Source organism: Choristoneura fumiferana, chromosome 5 (assembly GCF_025370935.1).
Source record: "Choristoneura fumiferana chromosome 5, NRCan_CFum_1, whole genome shotgun sequence".
In the NCBI taxonomy this organism is placed as follows: Eukaryota; Metazoa; Arthropoda; class Insecta; order Lepidoptera; family Tortricidae; genus Choristoneura; species Choristoneura fumiferana.
Genome location: NC_133476.1, coordinates 10,848,477 through 10,870,266, shown reverse-complemented (window position 1 = coordinate 10,870,266; position 21,790 = coordinate 10,848,477). Strand labels below are relative to the sequence as shown.

The window sequence follows — 21,790 nt, the reverse complement described above, 5'->3', positions numbered from 1 at the left end:
TCTTTAAGTTACGTTTAATTAGGGCAAACCTTGACTTATCGGTGATACTTTGGTAATTCGGTGATACTGCTTTATATCTTACGATGAGCTCACAATGGTGAAATGCAAGCAATTAAATCGCTGCCAACCCGATTGAAAGCATCAAAACTAACAGCTGCCATCAATTTTATAGCTTGCATTTCCTCATAGTGAGATCTGTTTATGATAACGTAGTAACACCGAATTACCAGGCAGGTATCACCGATAAGCCAAATTTGCCCTTGATTACATTTTCCACGGGCTATAGAACGCGATTGAGATTAGCTACCTTTTATAAGCTCCCTATATTCTACCCTCTACCAATATCTTGATCGCGGGTAGGTTGAAGAAATTGCAAATGGATGTTAATGACCTGAGATGAGCTCGGTCAACCCTCATTTTTATAAACGGGACCTCCTCATTATACTAAAATAGTCGTGATCTTTAACCTTCAGGAAATATGACCACAGTAAATGTAGATTTAGTCGTTAACCCGGTTCTGACAGTTCCACACTTTTTGGTATTCTTACTACTAAACTGAGCTTAACAATAAATCGTGACTATTTTTGCCGGGTTTTAAAAATATAACTACTTAAGATATTATAATATTATTGTCTTTCACAATACGAATAAATAGAGTTGATATGGTAATCCTTAAGAATTGGGTCATTTAACATTAATAGTCCAGGAATATTTTATTCGCATAACTGCGCTGAACATACTTCATGAAACGCTGCGATCCGAGCTGCATTTGCCTTATAAATATTGATACTATAAAAATATAGTGTAAACACCTTATCTTACCCCATACATAGTTTTAATATGTATAGTATGTTTTGTATGTTTGCAAAACAAAGGCTGAGCTGAACCGATTACTAGCGGATGACATAACGCTGTCTCAATATAATAGAGCGACAATAGCAATGACTGTTCTGTACTTTCAAGGCTACAATAATCAATCTTGCTAACTAGGTCATAAGTTCCGTTATAGTGCATTAGGTACAGAAGTTAGACGCGAACATTCCAACAAGACTGCAGCACAATCAACTGCGAATATGTGACCGAAACGAGTTAAGGCATGTTAATTTTTTTTTTCAATATCAAAATATTTCCAACGTTGAAAGCCGCGTTGTTATTTGTGAAATAACAGAACTAGTTCGAAAAACTAATACGAAGTGAACTAGCTTTATTTTGCGGCTTTGCTCCCATGCAATCATAAAAAATTACTAGCTCTACCGTTGGACCATCTCGAAAAATCCCTTCTAGGTGCACCTCTATGATCCTCAAATAATATGATTGCCAAATTTCAACATCTTAACTTTAGTGATTCACGCTGTACTCGTATGTAACCTGTTGTTCAGACAGTCATAATATTATTTTATACAAAAACTAGAATATGACGTCGCGCCTAGGGAGTTCTTTTATCGGTAAGTATAAATTGTAAAATATTTCCTAATACTGTTTGGTTATTATTACCCAACTGCCGCAGAAGCCAACAGGTATTAGTATAGTTTGCAATGGTAGGAGTGTCAAACATAGAATTCAAATTACAATCTAGAAAGAAAGAAAGAAAGAAAGAAAAAACATTTATTCGTGACACACAAAATAATACAAGTATAGAATTAAACTAAAAAAATCTAGAGGTTTATTCTTTAAAAAATCATGACATTTTGGCCTTTGGCGTTAGAAAATGCTTCCTTTGCAGCATAGAAGGGCAGGGAGAACTCTCAGAATCCGAGTAAACAGCACGTTCTTTAAATCCGCATTTTGCTGCACTTTTCTTGTACCGTGCTAATGTGACGTGGATTTCAATAATAAATGTTGTTATCAATTCGGTATATCTTAATCCCTATAATATATATAATCCCTAACTATTCATAGTATTGGAATAAATAAATACATAAATATCTTCACTAATCCAATTATGTAAAAGCTTATCCTTAAAATAAGCTTTCTCAGACATTTCCATTTGATATCTCATCTGATCCTTATCTTCGTATAAGTTAACACACAATATAGCATTTACGTTACTTCTCTGGTAGATATATACAGACAGGGCATGATGATGTTAGACTGACAGCCGCTGATAATAATCTGCTAATGTTGTTCTTGATGGATGGCTGTAAAAATACTTTTGCAGACATAATTGCCAGCGGGATGCATAGAGATGATTTTATCTGCATCGATCATACGATGAAAATAAAATCTCATTGTAGTACCAAAACATAATGATGCTTTTCTTTGTCTAATCACGTTGTAACTCAAAAATGTACTTGCTTCAAGAGACAATTTTAAAATTATAACAAGTATACAGTAATTGCATATAATTCTTGCTTTGTATATAAGTATATTATGCAAAGGAATAGAAGCGTACCTAAAAAGAAAAAAAATCTGGGACTTAAGTCAAATTAATTAAATCATGTATTGTTCTGACTTGCAACTGCTGTGGCAACTGCTATTGGTGTACTCGACTGTGGAAAAGCAGAACACTACAAGATTGATTATGCAGAGAAAAATATTATAAGGATGAATTAAATCTTCCTCGAGATGGACGGTCCATCTGGAGAGATCACGAGATGTAGATTTTTGAGGAAGATCTAAGTTCAGCAGTAAATGTGTTACGGCCGATCAAAAGGTGATGATGATGTTTATGAAAAAATGATGAAGTTAGTGAATCGGGCTGTCTAGTCAAACAGTCAATCAACGATCAGTAGGTCTGAATATCTTGGGCTTAATTAAGTGGCCATTATTGATATAAAGTAACAATTATCTTCTTGCAGTTCGAGTGGTAAATGAGGTAGTAATTCAAATCCACTCTCTCTTTCATTCCCTCAAGCACTTGTTTCCTCGAGTACTTTAGGAAACCATGGGAGTCAGTGTTAAACTTATCATCAAAACATTGTCATTGTCACTTGCTCGTTTTCCCCGGTACATAAGCTAAACCGCAATCATATTCAAAATTGATGATCCGTCTGTTTACAAAACTTTAACCATTTGCTAAAATACGAAATCGATTTATTAGTACAATAAACAGCGTAGTCGATGCGCATGCGACTGCAATACCGATTAATTACCCGCTAAATCGGGAGCTAGTTACGATTCTCCCGTCTCGTAAAATAGCCAAATTCATGGCCTACCTACGTAGACTCTCCTGGCGGTATAATTGGTCGCCTTGGCCTGAATGCTGCCGCTCACCGACCGATTCGCCAATTCTAGATTTAGGTTTTCAGTTCAGTGGGTTGTGCTGGACGCTTCCGATCGCTGACAGGGATTATTGTTAAGCGTTAAATTAAGTAAATCAGGTTCGTTCAGTTACGTGGCTGTATGGACTCGGGATGGTGAAATGTATTAATAGGTAATGATAGATGATAACGATAAGGATTCTCGACGCATTGTCTAATAAGACGTGTTAATTTAACGCGTGGGCCTTATTTTTTATGACGCATAGAGTACATATTACTTGTAAAAATTAGAAATATCCTTTCTAACAATCACAAAGTTGTGCCCACATTTTACTCATAACTACCTACATTTTGGCATTTCAATATGAATCCATTTCTATAATGATAAATGTATTTCAATAAAATAATTTAACAGATTAATATTATTTACTCAAGCTCTCGTGAAACATATTTGGACAATTACAGAAATAAACTGTTTAACACACGGCACACATCATTCAACAGGTACAGGGTTACATTTAGCGGGTTATTGTATACTTTTAATGCATTTAATTAGCATTATTTAATTTAATTATTATTCAACAAACAATAATGTAAATTTTATATATTGGATGCCGCAGCTGCGCAGTAAATAAGATTCTATTACGAGTATAAAGTTATCATCTCTAATCCATATATACTAATATTATAAATGCGAAAGTGTGTTTGTATGTTTGTGTGTTTGTCCGTCTTTCACGCCGTAACGGAGCGACGGATCGACGTGATTTTTGGCGTAGAGATAGTTTATGGGCCCGAGAGTGACATAAGCTACTTTTTATCCCGGAAAAATGTGCAGTTCCCGAGGAAACAGTGCCCGATAACCGAATACCACGCGGGCGGAGCCGCGGGCAAAAGCTAGTACATAATAAATGCAATGATATGCCTGAGTTGCTACGAAAAGTCTACGGCGTAGCGTCCGTAGCAAGCGCGGGCCCCTACGAGCTACGCCTCGGAAAACTTATGCTGGCTATCGCTAAGAAACTTTCCTCGTTTAATCAACTACTTGGCGGGCTTCCAGCGTTCAAATAGAAAATAAACCTGCTTGTGCACTATTTTTACAATTGTGAACCTCAAATAAAAAAAATAAGCCTTAATTTCATGAATATAAATGTTTTTCGGTGACATGTTCTAGTTACAAGCATTCATTACCCCATCCCGTATCCTTATACTGTGCAGGTACCTACTTTGCGTCCTATATAGTCAGTCAAAACATTCCTACTGACATTATCATTTCGATAAAGGAAGATTATTGACTGCTTTGCATGTTTAATGATTCGGTCGTTACACAACATTGTTGAAGCGCTAACAATTTTACTACCTTCTTGTTTTACCTTGTTTAAGCGTGTAATTACACGAATGCCTCGGGGTTGATATAAAATACCTTAGGTAATCAACAATGAAACATTTACGCATGGGACACACCTTATAAGACTGATCAAAGTTAAAGTAATTAAAACTGTTTGATTATATTTGTGCATTTTTTTATTCTATTGCATAAATACGTCCCAAAATTATGAACAGATTGTATTAGGTTTCACGTCTCATTGTTAAATATGTATGTAGTGTTTCATTCTGTACACCACTGTGGACACAGTGAAAAATTTCCCATTTTTTACTTTTTATTTTTGTGATGACCAACTTCTCATTCTTAAAGCATATTGTATATGTCACATGATACCCAATAAAATTACCTAAGTACAGTAAAAAATTCAAACTTCTATCTGTCAAAACAAAAGATTTATGAGATTTTGAATTTTATGTGTTTCATTGGTGGACACTTGATCCTACATACGTGCAGGATATTAATAATTAATTCGTAATAATCTAAATACGATTTTTCGTGACTAATTTGAAGTCAGTTAGTGCTTATGTAAGGTACGTTTTTGAGTGCAGTGTTTATTTATTTAAGTATAGATAGTATATGATTACAATTACTCCTAACGACAAGTGAACATGAGTCAAGGACAGAGCTCGCTCGCTTAGTAAGCACTTGATTAATAACCAACCCCTAAATTGCTTGTTTAAAATCTGGAAGGCTAAGCTGATAGGGGCGGGCTGCTACCCCGGCGTGGCGCTGCCGCCGCGGCATTCGCGCCGCTCGCCGCCACCGGCCGCACGCGTCGCGCCGTCCATGCGCCTCCCTGCCGCCATGACTGTGACTGAGTGCCGCCAGGAGCCTCACAGGCACCAGGAACCGCCGCCGCCCCCCGACGACTCCGACGTGCTGCTCGGAAGAGTCCTAGCAGGTGAGCTGTCAATGTCAGCTGATCGGAACTGTCTACGCGCGCTTTTTGTTTTTTCCTTACGTCATTGTTGTAGTTTGAACAAATGTCGGTTTGATAAGTTCTTTTAGATCATGATCGTTGTCAAAAATAGATTTTTAGTAAACTAGTTAAATTTAGGCAGGTTGAAAAGTGTGGTATTAATTCCTGACTGTCATGTTTTCGCGCCATTCGTGCATCAAGCAAAGTTGACTTGCTTTGATAACAATGTTGTTGAAGGGTGATTGTTGTAAACAAAAATTTCAAACTGAATTAGTGTATACCTACAGAATCTCTCCTGAAAATTTTACATAATCCCATGTCTATGTAAAAGTCACGTAAATTTATTCATAATTCAGGACCGAATTGATTGAAACGCGACTCCCAAACTGAAAGTGATGCTACTCATTATTAATTCATAAGTGAAGAATTTTTTTGTATCTCGTAGGGATGGGATAGGTAGATAGATGTCCTTTTCACTTTCCTGTGTCAGGCGAGCTAGGCGGGCGGCGCGGGGCGCGCGCGGCGGGGCGGGGATCTGGGTCAAGCGGAGTTCGTTGCCCTCGGCCTTCCCGGCTATATTCAGCGGCGATAATCACCGCACCGAGCGCCGAACGCTCGCTCGCTCGGATCTGTCCAACGCTCTGCAAACTCACTAACGAACTGCAACTGTAACTGTTAAATGTTGCATACATAGAGCGCAATTGGAAACTAATAATAAATTAAATTTTTGTAACTGAGAGCTATTCAATAGCTTTCTAGTGCAACATGTAGTAATTTAACCTGAAAAAAATTACTAATCTAGATGATACATAACAAGTTGAACTCAAAAGTAATTAAAATTAAATTAACAATGATGTAAACTCATCTCAATCTGAAGCAACATTTTTTTTAGATCTTATCAGAAGGTAATTGCAATTGTAGTAATAGACAAAATTGTAGCTGATCTAAATCAGCAGACGTAAAACGAAACTGTTTAGTCATTCAAGTCTAGTTTGCATAATAGGTACGAGCCCATCATCCATTCCATAGTGCTCGTTCGCCGCGCGCTCGCTCGGCGTTCGGCATTCGGCGGTCGGTCGGTGCGCTCGCTCGCTCCGCAGCCGTTTCGCAAGTAGAACCCATCGTTGAATGCCATTTTATTTTGGAGGCCGCGCGAACCGAGGGCCCGCGGTCAACGGCCCCGCGCGCTATCTAGGTCGACTCAGAATAACCTAGCGCCGATACTCTAACAATAATCCATACGGAGCCTTGGAAAATACGGCCGTCTCACTCTCACTCGCGACACCTGCCTATATGAGTTGCAGCGAGACTCCTTTCGCAACACTTAACGTGCTCACTACACACACGCACACCATCGAATGCCGTCTCTTTTCCTCTAAAGCGTCGCGTAGTGAGAAGGAGAGAGCCCTAAAGAAGTTTCTAGATTTCGCTTCATAGAACATAGTAGTCATACTAATAATAGGTATACGTTTACATAACACCTGACTTACATTCTGACTGTTGCTTTGCCATTTGGTCCAAAAAGATTGTTGATTCGGTGCCAAAGCCTTGCAGTTCAGATCCTTTGTCTAAAATTGCAATAAAAATATAAATTAATAGATATTACGTATGACACAATGATCTTTAACTGCATTTAAACCTTTTTACCTTACTTTAGTTCAAATTATTACACGTTTGAACGTTTATTGATTGTTACATGATTAAACGTTACATTACAATTAGCCTTAATACGTTAATGAGCCATTGTTTAACTGACTTTGGCTTTTAAGTTAACCACTGATAACGTACAGATGTATACCTAGTACCGATGCCATCGCGTAGCGTAGCGCCACAAGTCTTATTTGAATAAATATTCGTAGAGCCTCTACGAAAAACAAAACGAAAGAAAAGTGGACGTCTAATTAAATTTCAGCATTATTCGTTTTTATTTAAACTTAACGAAACCACGCCAAATTCTTCTATCGACCATCATCTGGCGTCAATTTAATCTTCTATAAAAACAGATGAAAAAAAAAATTCTTGATAGTAGCTTTTAAGAGCGCGCATTATGTGAGTGAGACGTTCTTTATTGAGTGTGACGTCGGCGCGAGCGGCGCGCGGCTCGGGCGGCGCGGTATTGCGATCAAGGCCCTCCGTTCGTTCACCTCCCGCAAATAGGTCAACCGGCCCTCGCCCCACGCATAATAAATAACAGTTCTCAAATCAAATCCGAACCTGTGACGTCAAAATGTTTTTAATTATTATTTATATTACGATAGAAATAAATATGAAACTGCATCTTTACAGTCGACGATCGATAGAAAGTAAAACTCGAGGTTACGTCAACGGTCTTGGTTATCTTGTAGAAGCAACCAAGGCTGTTTTACTTTAATTAAGTAATGTAACGAGAAAAGCATGCAAAATGACTTTACTATATGGTTAATTGTTTATATAATCTAAAGTTCAGCTCTACATTGCTCTCTTTCAATATCTGTGCAAATATCTAGTATTATTATTTAGTTATCATAAATTTCAGTCTTCTACGAGTACAAAGGTTTGAGTTAAGATCGATAATGTAGTACACAATTACAGATTACAATATCTTACCAATCCAATGGAGAAATATTAACACTTGGCCTCATTTGATTAAGACTAAGTAAGTAAACTAAGGAAGTAAAACAAAAAAACCTTCAAAACAATTTAATTACGGCTCATTAAAATAGAATAAACAATTGACAGTCGAAATTTCCTCCAAAAAAACGAATGCTGGTAATGTCGCCAACAGGCAACCTGTAGAAATAAAGGCGTAATTCGAATCCCGAGTGAAGAGGCATTGAGAAGAGAACATCAGAGAGCGGCGCGGGGCGCGAGACGCGGGGCGGGGGCTTTAGTGCCAGGTCGACGCCCGAGCCGCCCTGACCTCAATTCGATGCGTTAGCGTCACGGCGTGGACCTCGCGTCCAGGCCTGGCGGAAAATACCCATTGCAAGAGTGTTTCGACATAATGAGAGATTTGACTGAATATTGCAAGCGTTACAGAAATACATGTGCGAACCTTGGAGGTTCGATGATGCGTTTGCAGCGTTTCATGGTAGGCCACTTGATCTGATACATCTTCTTTTTTTCAATCTAGGCACCCGTGTTGAAGGGATAGTTATAATTCGATGCAAAAAAAGACATATCTACTCCATGTACCCAGTCACTTTAAATTTCTAACCAGTGTTATTGGAAAAAGAAATGGTTTGAATAGTAGGTAGTTTAAACTAGACTTAAAGTCGTAGGCTTGGAGCCAATCATTGTGCTTAGAATTTCAAGGCGTATTTTGCTTGAGACCAACATAAATCATTTGACGAGGTCCGTTATATACGATTACGTCAGTTTATTAATAACGAAGCCGCAAGCTATGTCTGTATCATTAAATATGTTTATTTTTCATAATCTGCTGCCTTCAAACACTTTGATGAGTCCGTGGTGGTAAGGCATTATATTCACGTAAAGTAACTAAATTTATTCATAGCAATCTCAATAAACAAAGTTAAATCCAATAAAATACTCTTTTTTGACTACATTATTATAACTTTAGTTTAGACAATAGGCACATATTTGCTTAAATTAATTTATTTATCGCGTGTATAACTGTTTTTTTGTGTGATTTCCTCGTAACCCGCTAACCCGCTCGTGCGACCGACTGAGGCTGCTCCACAAAATAGCTGTCTTCGTTACCTCATTTTTTCAACGATGGTCCATTTTCATCACTTTTTAGACATCGACTCGCGTTACACTCTTCCGTTAGGTACTGGCTTTTAATTCTTAATGATGTCTGTAGGTCAAACATTTTAAGCCACTTCAGGGAATGGGGTTAAGCTATAACGAGACGCCTTATAAATTAAGGGGACGAGATCGAGCGTTAACTTTAGGAACATTAAGTATTTGCGCTTCTGTATGTTTTACATTTTGACTATGAAGTTGAAAAGTAAGCTCAGGTTTAGGGTCAACACAATTGCAAAATAAAAGTCACTTTGAAAATAAATGATTCTTATATCCAACTGATAGCTAGACTGTTTTTGTTTACATTCAGATTTTTTGTAATATCTGATTATAGTAACTTTTAGTTATAATAACTTAATTACAAATCACTGGCTATATGTAAAGCGCAAACAAAGTCCCTCGTTTTGCCTATATTTGCACGATTTTCTCAGTAAACTGCTTATTATTTGTAATTGTAAGTATTTACCTGAATTTCGGGAACGCTTATTGTTAGTATAAAGACCTTTTCATGGCTCTTCCCTTAACCCAATTTTTCGCTAAGTGCATCCAGGTGCCCGTTACGTTGATGACATAATGTCGTTGTCGGCCATAAAGCCTATTTCTCGCAAATTTTATCTTTTTTTTTACTTAATAGGTAATGGATATGTCACACTTAAGATAAACGTCTTGAATCCTATTAAAACGGGCACTGATATATTGGGAGGAGTATTGAATACTATGTATATGTATTACGTGTACCTAGGTGTAAATATAAGCGGTAACCGCACGTCGTTTATTGTTAGCGGTTATATAACGCGTTATCGTCTGTAATTGCATAAGTGTGTACCTACTATCGATACTAACTATACACAGATTTTCTTATAAACTAACAAATATAATAAATAACAGCGTGGTTTAGGTTACAAAATATGACATGGCTTAGATTTATTTTAATTATTATACATGGGTTTGTTATGTAGGTACGAGCCAAATTTTCATAACAGTAACTAGAAAATAGTATCAAATTACAATGGAGGTATTAGACTAAGCTTGCAAGAATACTGGTATAACTAAAGTATAACTGTAATTAATTTCCTAACAGATGTTCGTTTGACGTCAATATTTCGTTTCTGATTTACTAAGAGACGCGTCATTCAAGTGCTGAGTATTTTGGAGACGGAAACGATGTGACCGATTAGGAGATATATTCTTTTTTAGTATCGCGACGTATACATTAATAAGAACATGAAAAAATACGTATCTGGCATGAAATCAGCGTAAATACAGTAGAAAATATGCTTACTCTCATTTCTCTTGGCTACTTTTTCCCAGAAAAACCTTTTTTGACACAGCTTTTTGACAACTGTACTTGCATTGACATCTAAACTAGATACCTACCTGTACCAAATTTAAAGTCAATTCTGTCACTGTGAGTGGGTGAAATTCGACTTATTTATAAGATTTAACAACATACAGACATTCATACAATTAAGTACTGCAATTTTAATAAAAACTTGAAAAGAAAATACAGCAAGAACAAAGCGGCTAAGGAGATGAGAAAAGACAGAAGAAAAGAAGTTTGAACAATTATTCACACTTTTTTGTTTCTGTGTATGGTTGCGTACAATAAGTGAGTAGGTTATATTATATTACCTTCAAGTATTTTTATGCCGTTGATTCGGATGTTAATACAAATTGTACGCAGCTGTCACTTGTCCCTGGCATCGAGCAAAAGTGCCAATCAGGTGTCTCGGTCCCCTGTGTCGAAACACTACAATATCGCTTATCTGTGTCGTCCCAATCAAGCACAAAAAGCAAATATACAATTTCGCGCTCCGATGCTTCCAGAACTGGGTCGTACTTTTGACAACATCGAAACGCAAGGGTCTCGACGATTAAGTGAGGCATGATTCAGTGAGTCAGTGAGTGAGTGAGTGACCTAGATGCACGGGAGCTCGGGCTGCTTGCTCCAAATACTTCGAGTAGGTTAGGGAGCGGGGTCAACGAACCCAGCCCGCCCTTTCTACCCCCGCCAAATTACTGAAATCAGAATTTAACTCGGTTAAGAAGTTTCTTTGTTTGACGGTGTTTGAATTGGAGTTATTGTGCAGGTATGCTAGACTATTGTTTCGTTGTATTGTGTCGGGTTGGGTTAATTTTGCGAGAGCGCTGAATGTATTATAAAATAAAAATAAATTCTGCTACAGTTTTCCAAGTAACAGGTTATATGATCATGTACCTACAAAAATAAATTTAAAATTTATACTTTAATTAAAGTAAATATCTGTAATGAAAATAAATCAAATAACAAAGAATAAATAAGAGGCATGTTCTAAATTTACTTATTTATTTCGGGGATCTTGGAAACTAATGTAACAATATCGATGAAATTTGCAAACGATCGTTCTAGCTTGGTATTCTCTGGAAAATGCGTGTTTTCAAGTTTAAGCCCAAGCAAAGCTCTGTCGCCCAGGTACCTATGAATTAGGATGGTACAGAGAAGTATCTATAAGTACCGAGATTACAAACATTCGTTACCTACCACTACCACCACTATTACCTTCATTCATTAAATCTGTTTGTGGGTATAACAATCCAAAGAATACTTCCTTGGTTTAAAAAATCATAACATCAATATAAATATTATTACGAGTATGTAATACTTAACCATCTTCTTTTCACCAGTTTAAAATTTACTAGCCCAACCACTAACCACTAGCGGCACAAACGGCAAACGATAAGAGCGCGAACGCCATCTAGTGTTGAGTAGCTTGCAACGCGAACGTCTGATAGATGTCGCTAGCTTTCTAAATTTATCGTGCTGTTTGGTTAACTTCGTTCGTATCGTAACTTTGTTTCATATTCAAAATCACAGAGGAGCCATACTTTTGAAATCACATCTGTGAAACTGTTATCCGAAAATGGTGAATAATTAAATGCGAGTAGAGTAGCAGAAATTGCAGCTCTAATTATTTCTTTAACTTTGAACATGAAACTCTTCTTTTAACTTGTTGAATATTTTATCTAATGCATTTCTTATTCTAGAATTTCTTTTCATTTAGGTACATATTTTTTTACCCACTAAATATGGTAGCAAAGTATCGATGTTTTTTTTATATTTTAGTTTCTTTAAGGATGTTTGCCTATTTACTTCGTAGCTATTTACGCATAAATGTCCTTTCTCGTTTGTATGTATTACCACATAATTATGCGTAATTCGATTTAGAAATGCGCATAAATATCGTAATACCTACTTATTGTTCAAATACTACTGCATAATAAAAATACAGTAAAAAATATACTTTCTTCTGTTTCCCAAGCAAACAGGCTTGGAAGAGAACTTACAACCGGATTTAAATTTAAATCAAGCAAAAACCCCACTGAGGCTTGTGGACTAAAAATAGAGGTAGCAGGCTAGCTGGCCTGTGGGGTTGGCGGGGTAGTAAGGTGGTGGCCATGAACTCGCGCGACCCTTCACCCCAACGTCCCTCCTTTTTACCACCACTCCACCCTCGTTCCCACTTACCCACAACAAACGCGAGATGACTCGCTATCCCTACTCATATTCGCTTACGTAACTGGAATTTATTTCCTCTTTTCTTTTTTCTTTATCTCGACTGTCATACTTTATTTCACATGATTTACCGCAAATAAGGTTGGCGAAAATGTTTAATGAAGTTTGGGTTTTTATTTTAAACATTAACAGACAATATTCACAAGCAAGGCAGCCATAAAATTAAACAGGAAAACGGTGGACATAAAATATTTTTTTCATGTTTACTCTACTACTACTACTCAACTTGTACTAAGTTAATTAATTAACAAAAAAAAGTGTTTTTAACTCTTGCAACTATTTTTATTCCACGTCGTTTAATCTAGTTTACTTAGATTTAACTATAAAAGTAATAACTACTACAGAGTATAGATGACGACACAATCGCATTTTCAAACTACCAATAATATGTACCTACCTATCTATTATAGTAATCTTGATAACAATTAAAGAACCTCCAACAAAAAGGGTGCACCTGTACTGTACCTATTAAAAATACTTAACAAAAACTTTTTCAAAAAAGAATCGGAGTCTTACGTTAAATATTAACGTTAAAACGTACGTTACTAGAGTTGGTCGACGTTAAAAAAATTACTCTGACGTTAGTGTGAGTGTTAGTTTCGTTTCGAAAGCGGCGCGCGGGTGCACTATACACTATATTTTGTATACCTACTTGTTGTACAGTACTGCGGAGAGAGGGAAAGGGAAACCTAGTTTCTAGATTGTGTAGCTGAAGGGTGGTTAATTAGAATTATTAATCCGGGGTAGTTGAGTGACGACAGGCGCATGCGCGAGGCGCCCACGCGGCCGCTGTTTCGCGCCAACCCGCCAGTCGCCGATTCTAACCCTACTTTACTTGACTAACACGAGACATGGAGGGTGACCCGTCGCGAGCTCTTGCAGGTGAGTTCAATGAACTTGCTTTTTAAATAGACTCGTAATAATTGGAATAATAATTTGGCATATCCTTATTGTCTTGTTCTAAATATACATTTCTATATTAATAATATACGTGTTTGTACGTGCGGGTCACAAACTACAGTCGAGTTCATAAGCTTGTGTGCAAAAATTTGATCAAAAATATCTGAAGACGCGTTTACGCCGTTAGCAATAGAGTCGTGTTCAGATATTTTTGATAAAATTTTTGCTCACAAGTTTATTAACTCGACTGTACAACTAACATTTCGTAAACTTAACTTAAAATTCGGGCGCGATCGCTGAAATGTAACTCTTTGAAACCATTCTGAAAGGGTTAAGATTTTGGTATGGTCATTAATTAAATCAAAACCGTGACATGTATACAAATTATCTTGAAAATTAACGACTTTGACGACTATTTCTTGCTTTTGTTTAAATTACAACCGATGTTTAGGTGCAATTTTATAAGTCGGACTTTACCAACTTCCAGAAATAGGCTGATCTTAAAATTGATAATTTGTTAGTTGAACGGCAATTGTATTATATAAGTCGTATAGTTTTTGTTATGTATTCTAGTTTTTTGATAGTATAATATCTACTAGCTTATTCAAATAGTCACAGAGTAGCAGACTATTTTAATAACTTTTAGTTTCATAATTTGTTATGTAAACAGGACAGCTCGAAAGAAATTTATTCCGCATAAAAAGTTTGTTTTCGGCAACACATTCGTATTTATGATTGGTTATTTGGAGTCTTTTTGTATTTTTTATTTCAACTCCAAATTTGTTACTTTTACGGGTATCGCGTGAAACCATATCGAAAATACAAACTGAGACATGGATGCACAGAAAAACCAGAAAAAGAGACCAGCGCTGGGAATCGAACCCAGGTCTTTAGCAATCCGTGCTGCGTGCTATAACCCCTACACCACCGCTGGACAGGAATTTAGACACGAATTTTTCCTATGCATACATATCTCAGGTTGCTTATTTCTACATTCGTATTTACTTATTCGTATGTTGTACATTTTTTGTTATTATCCTTCAATTGCAATCGGCTTTGGTTGTTAATGGGAATTATTACTAAGGCTACTATCAGAACAAATATTAAAAATAAAATAAAATCTCATTTTAAAAGGCGTATCTCATGTACAATACTATGGGCGTTTGTGCTCGATCTTTGTAATGGCAATTGTAAGGTGGTACGGAACCTTTCGTGTATGTGAGCGATTCCCACTTGAACAGTTTAATTTTAAATAATTGAACTTGAAGCAGGACATTATTGCTGTTAGATTTTGTTTCAACAGGGTTTTGACACTGGCGAACAAACATTACTTGATTTGATCAAATTATAAGTAAAGGCGTTAGAAAAATAACACTCATTGATTTGTACGAAAATTTAGTATTAAAACAGCCAAAGCTCAAAAATATGTTTGCTATTATTTCTCAACCTAAGACGTCCCGATTACGGGCGTTTACAATTATTTAAGAGCACTTTAGCCTCTCCGACTACCGACTAGTTTAAAATGCATGACTCACCAAAACCTTACAGTTATATTTTGTTCTCTCGTAAATCCGTCATCTGGTAATAAACGCTCGTTTATCGGTTCGGACGTTTCACACGCTGGCCGAGCGGAACCGGCGGTCACCGCGCTCCATTGCACTTTATGCATATTCCATAGGTGCATATCCGTTCCACTTTTATACGCATATACGCGTAATCGCGTATAAAATCATTTGCAATACTGTTGCTATGGTTTTCATTCATCAAACCTATTAACATTGATAGTTACTTTAGCGACATAAGAAATAGTTTGGTTGATTGATTGGGTTTTGTTACATGCTTAATACTATTATTAGTTTAGTAGTTTGGTGTTGCTCTATCATGTAAATGACAAATCAGACTCCCAAAAGTAAAGATACTAAAATGAAAGACTTGGTTCTTTTCTGCATTCTATTCAGTATAATAGGAGTCTCATACAAATTGATAACTGCAGGAGCTTGTTAGGTACCAACATCTCGCCAGCACAGTCTCCTCTCTTTATGCTGCTATACTTCAATCGCGCCTTCCACTTCTCCAATCTCCTTAATCCTGAAAGCCATTTGAAGAGCATTTTGTAAGCGAGACTCACGTCCTACAGCAATAGGAAAATAGGTGACGTTGTGTGCGTGTACGCGGTTCTATGCACTTGAAGTGCATCGCTCCCGCCGCAGAGTCGTCGCACTGCATATAGGCCAGTGCACGCGAATGCCCGGACCCCCCCTCGCCCCCTGCCCTTCGCGCGATTTTTTTTCCATCGCGATCCTCGCTCGCTTCTAGCGTAATGAGGGGAAACTCTTCAGGTTGTTCTTAGCTTGAGCGGAGCGGTCAATAGTTCATAGGTTAGTTGGGTTGTTTTGTTCTTTAGCTTTCATTTCTAATAATAAGAGCGTTCAGAAATTTGCTGTTTTGTTCTGTTTTTTAAACTTTAGCTGTAAAAGTTTTATGTATTTTGTAATCAAAACTATGGCGTTTAATAAATAAAACTATCACTAAGGGAATTCTTATACATAATAAATTAAGATTGGTTGCGTGACCTGAATTGATGGTCGGGTTAACTCCATGTCCTGTATAAAGTTATTATAAGAAACACTCAAACTTTCACGAGCTCAGTTTCCAGTAAAACATAGCATATGTTTTTGTAAATTCAAACAAGCTATCTGTAGCTCACTACTAGCTCCGTTCAAATACATAAGTATTTTTAAACTAGAATAAACAGAATTAAAGCCGTTTAAAATGCGGAAGCTTCGTCGGCATTGCGAACGCCTGTGCCCTGTCGAGTGTGGGTTCATAGCTCGCTGGCGCGTCGCAGCAGCAACGGCGTAAGGGTTACGCGGCGCCGCGGAGTTACTCCGTTACGGGTCTGAGGGCGCGGATGTAGTTACAAGTTCCCGCGGTCAATGGCCGCCCGCTGCGTGCACGACTCCCCTATATCGGCTAACTGTGGCGCGGAAACTAATACTGGCACCCGAGCTATCTATATTGGTGGCTTCAAAAGTTGCTGGCTGGTTAAAATTTGGTGGCAACAAAAAATAAAAACATAAATGAGTCGTTATTTATCCATGTAGGGATTTAAAAGTTGCTAGCCATTAGCCACAACGAAAAATGAAAGGAAAAAGCTACGAGTATGCAAACGAAAAGTATTTAGTAGTTTAGAAGTATGGACAAAAGAATGAAGCCGTTAACATGTTCGCTCTGTCTAGTATTTAGTACGCTTTTAGTACGCCCAAACCTACTGTCTAAATCATTCGTTACACTTACGCATTCAGTGGGAACGCAGCTCAGTCTCGTGCAACTCCAAACGGTTAAGATAATTTGGGCTTAGCTGTCGAGCAATTGTCGCGCTCCACGATGACATCATTCATAAAGCTTGAGTTCTAGAATTATTAAAAAGCCATAGACAATGCAGCGAATGCGTGAACGCGGAAACGTTCGGTGCCGTTAAGTAACTGTACGGGTCTAGAACAGTCCTGCGCGGGCGCCGATAGCATCGCCCATTCCTGCGACACGTCCTGAATTGATGAGCGTTATCACCATCATCTATAGCTTAACGGATATAGTTATGCATCTAATACTATTCGAATGCTAGTGAAGAAAAATACATAAGTTTATTACCATACATTTAGGTCATACATATATTTGGATTATTCCGCGTATTTGACATTGGCCGTGCCGATAAGTTAAGTGAATCCCCTCTCAGATTTGGGCTTTTGACGCATGCTAAAAATCAGTTGGCTAGAATAATGAAGAAGAAAAATCATGTTTTTTTACAGTTATAAATATGTATTAATGACCAGAGACGGCCAGATAGCCTAGTGGTTAGAGAACCTGACTACGAAGCTTGAGGTCCCTGGTTCGATTCCCGTGTCGGGGCAATATTGGTTGAAAATACGAATGTTTGTTCTTGGGTGTTTAATATGTATGTAGATGTACCCATAACTTATGGGCTAAGCAATTTGGGACTAATCCCCTGTGATTGTCCTGTATCTTTATTTATTTATTTATTATTAATTACTAATGTAGAGCCACACCATCCATAAAATTACCCGCCCATACTTAGCTTATCCTGGCACAGCCTTTAGCGAATTTCTAATTTTTACTTCAAAATTGGTTGAATTAACAAAATATTAAGTTAAAACCTTCCCCTGCAAAACAACACGTAGTGTAGATACGCGGCTTATTTACTTATGGTAGATAAGCAGATTTGCATAATCCCCGGCGATATGCCGCTACTGAAAGGAAGCTTCTTATTCCTTCAAACGTGTAGGTACATGTCTTACGGTACAGTCATTTAACAGTGATTTCTATATCATTTGCAATAATAGCTCTGATAGAGTTATATCAAAAAGTCGATGGTATTTTTTGAGCTTATCGTAAAATAACTCTGTAGTTGTAGTCGCACTGTCGATATATCAACCAGATCGCCTAGGTGCTGGAAATACTGAATAGATTCACGATTTATTGTTTCTGGCCGCAAAGACAGGAACTATCATAGTAGGCAGGAACTATCATCTAATTTACATCATATGCGAATGACGTCCAGTAGTATTAGCACAATTGACCTCAATTATTTGATTGGTATGATCAATAAAAAACGGAGTTATAAATTAGGCCACTGAAACGATAGTGATCTTTCCGTATTGCGTCGACTTTTTTTGACTAATTCAGCAGTTCTGGAGCATTGTTTATACCGCGCTTATCTACTTATGTAATTAAAACCAAGTTACTTTTAACCTTATTCAAGTTTCGGTAAGATGAGTCGTTGTTTACAAATAACACCCACTAACAAGTTGCCCTATTAATGGCATTTTGATGGAATTTGCTGAAATTGCACAAATTTACGATGTTTGCACAAAAGTTTTGTTTAGAAAGTATGTAGTTGAATGGCGAGGGTATGCGCCCTGGTGGGGCATGTGAGGGAGGGTGAATGACCGCCTAGACGCATTGTCGTCAAGTCGCGAGCCAGTAAGTGCTGTCGTCACTGTCACATTCTATTCCACTTCAGCTTTGTACTCTGCAAGCTTTATCTACACTGCTCTTCAATACCAGAGGTGGTTGACCTCCGGATAATCCTAGCGCGCTCAAAAAAAACCTAGATTACGCAGACATAAACAAAGCTGATTATTAAATTAAAATCAACCTGGAATCGTTGACCTCTAAATCCGGAGCTTAATCCAGTTTATCAACGAATAATTTCGAAGTCGGCCACTTGCAAATTTTAACCTAGTGAAGCGTAATAAAGATGAAAATGTCTTAAACTCTATTTCGATCGCATCGCTTGATAGTCGATTGCCCTGCTGACGTAAATACTGTCCTTGAATCGAATCTACAAACACAATTGTACAAATAATAAAACGACTTTGTGAATGGGTCACTCACCTCTGAAGGCGGATTTTCAATACGAGTACAAGCTGCCTCATGCCATCATGCTCTGCGCGATAACACAATAAAATCGAGATATAACAAAACATTTGTTCAGTTTTACGCCAGCTTTATTTTAATTTAAGTCAACATCAACCAACTTAGGGCTATGTTGAATATAAAAATCTTACTTGAAATTCACTTTAAAACGTACAAATAGTTCAGTTATATCCTCTCCCAACATTTAAGTGTCGGTTTGTGTATTTTAATAAAGCATAGGTATTGAAATGAAACATAAAATTTTAATGCTTAGCTTAAGATACCAATGCGTTTGGTAGCGTATAAGTAATTAGGGTCAAAATACATAGAGATTTTTTTAATATTCTATGTACATACATCACTACATTTTATACCTTCTGAACGAGGACTCGCTGGCAGTATGTTTCTCGTTACAGGGAAAAACTCACCCACTACTTAGTAGCCAGGTTGTCAAATATGGCTGTTGTACAAACAAACACACTATGCAGCAGGCGACAATATCAGTATCAGTGACATACATAGCCCGCGCGATATCAGGACTGATAAGCCGAACAAAACATCGCCTCGGTACATTGACCCAGAATTATATAAAAATGTCCTCGATTATGATAGTGTGACAGTGACATTACATGACATGACGGCGATCGTGTAATTCGCATGTAACAAAAGCTCTGGTTTGCGTGTTTAAATAATAAAAAGTTAACGGTGTTTACGTAATTGATGTTGTCGAACGTTGTTGTTGTTTACTCCATCTCTTTCGAGTATACTTACATTATTAGCAAGATATCGATACTAATTGTGGTCTGTGGGTTCGTGGGGTCCGTTGACTTGAGATCTGGAAGCGCCATTCGGTTGGCGGAAGTCAACTTTCTCGCGGTTACGCAACGCGGAGAGATGCACTAGAACGTTCGGAGTCATCGACCACGGCTTACGAAACGCACTCACTATGCCAGATCGAATTGTGCGATACAATACCTAACGTACACATTTGAATGCGTTCGATCTCATTGAATATGGGACGGCATTTTGAACAATTCAGAGTTTTAACAATGTTGTTGCTGAAACGCTTTTATAAAACAACTCGCTTTGTATCTAGGTACCTGCCTACTTTTAAAGCGATTTTAGTCTTATATGCTTCCATTATTTTAAAATATATAAGTCGAAGACTATTTATTTACATAAAGTAACACCTGCTAACCACATTTAGTAACATAAAAGAAAATCCTGGTTGTAAGTAATATCAAAGAAAAGCCTGGCTGTAGATTATTATAAAAAAATATTTAAGATACTTTATTTTAGTTAATAATTCTGTAATGCGGTTTACTATTCGTATGAACAATTGATTTTCGACATCCTGTGACAAAGTTGTCATTTTGTTTCTGATTGACTCAGGTATCATAACTTTGTATAGTTATTCAATTATGATTTAATCGTGGTAACAGAAATGATAATAAGTCGATTGCACGTCTAGCTGCGCTGGCGCTGGGTCGTCGCTCGCGCGGAGGTCAACGCTCACACTTAGCTTTCACGACATCGTAACACACTATGTAACTAACTCGGCAAATTCACTCAAAATCGAGTGATAATTCATTTTAATGTACTGTTACGTTAGACGAAATTGTTGAACATTCACATTTTTAAGTGATTTAATTTCAATGTCTTAATGAAGATGGAGTGTTATTTCTTTGTTATGAACTGAAAATGTTTGTTTCAAGTCGTTGATTTGTGCATACATTTATAACAGATACAAATGTAAACAAATAACTGCATACGTAGTATCATAATTTGTATCCTTGTTAATACTTTGAAAAGTAATAACGTAGGTATTTCTTGGAGCAATATATTTGTTTATTAGTCAACAAAAAATTACAGCATTACAGTTAACACCAATGCGCTGTAAAATTCAAATTATACAAAACAAAAAGACAAAGAAAACTAATTAGGGATATAGATTTGTATTTAATGATTTCGGATTAGCCGAAAGAATTATGTAAATCCATCATCAATAAAAGCTTGCCAATATGTTTAAAGCTCAAAATGTTATAGATCCGAATTACGCCAAATGAACCGACGACGACTATGATCCATCCGTGTGAACGTCAGCCATTGTGATCCGTCGTAATGCTTGCTAGGGTTTTGAACTCTATCACTAAGACTGCTACTCGTGCAGCTGTCCGTCTTTCATAGGGCTATATCTGATGAGTCTTTAATAGGTAGATTTGAAAGGAAGACTTAGCTATAACTATTATGAAATAAAATAATATAAATGTAAACAAGTTTAAAGTAAACACCATACAGGAAACGTGTTTATGTCGTTCTTCACTAGATCTTAAAATTCGCAATTAGGGATTTTAGATAATAATATATTCACAACACCAACGTTTTAAAAATATATTTAAAAAAAGTAGTGTGAGACCAACTGGCGCTTGTCCGGTTTTACTTCATTCGCTTGGTGTAACGTTGCCATTTAATTTCCTTGTTCCATTTCTGACTTCGCGTGAAGTCCATGATAAGGACAAAATCTATTATAGCAGGAAATAAAGAGGTCAATATCGCAGCAATTAGTTTTTATTTGCTTTACTTATTGATCGACCATATTTACATTGTACTATCTACTTTGTAGGTCACTAGACGAGTCAATATTTAATTAT

General features: G+C 37.2%; 1 protein-coding gene across 3 annotated transcripts in view; it reads left to right on the top strand.

The window, feature by feature from the left end:
* The window catches only part of Eip75B (Ecdysone-induced protein 75B), a 133,415-nt gene that overhangs the window by 74,264 nt on the left and 37,361 nt on the right, over window positions 1–21,790 (top strand). The window contains exon 1 of one of the 3 annotated variants that reach the window (XM_074087844.1): window positions 5,323–5,485. The exons of 1 other annotated variant lie outside the window; for it this stretch is intronic. In XM_074087844.1, the coding sequence (XP_073943945.1) occupies window positions 5,371–5,485 (115 nt within the window). In that variant the 5' untranslated portion in view covers window positions 5,323–5,370. Of the gene's footprint in view, window positions 1–5,322; window positions 5,486–13,614; window positions 13,686–21,790 lie in introns of those variants that run through there. One more of the 3 variants, XM_074087845.1, reaches the window with a different exon arrangement.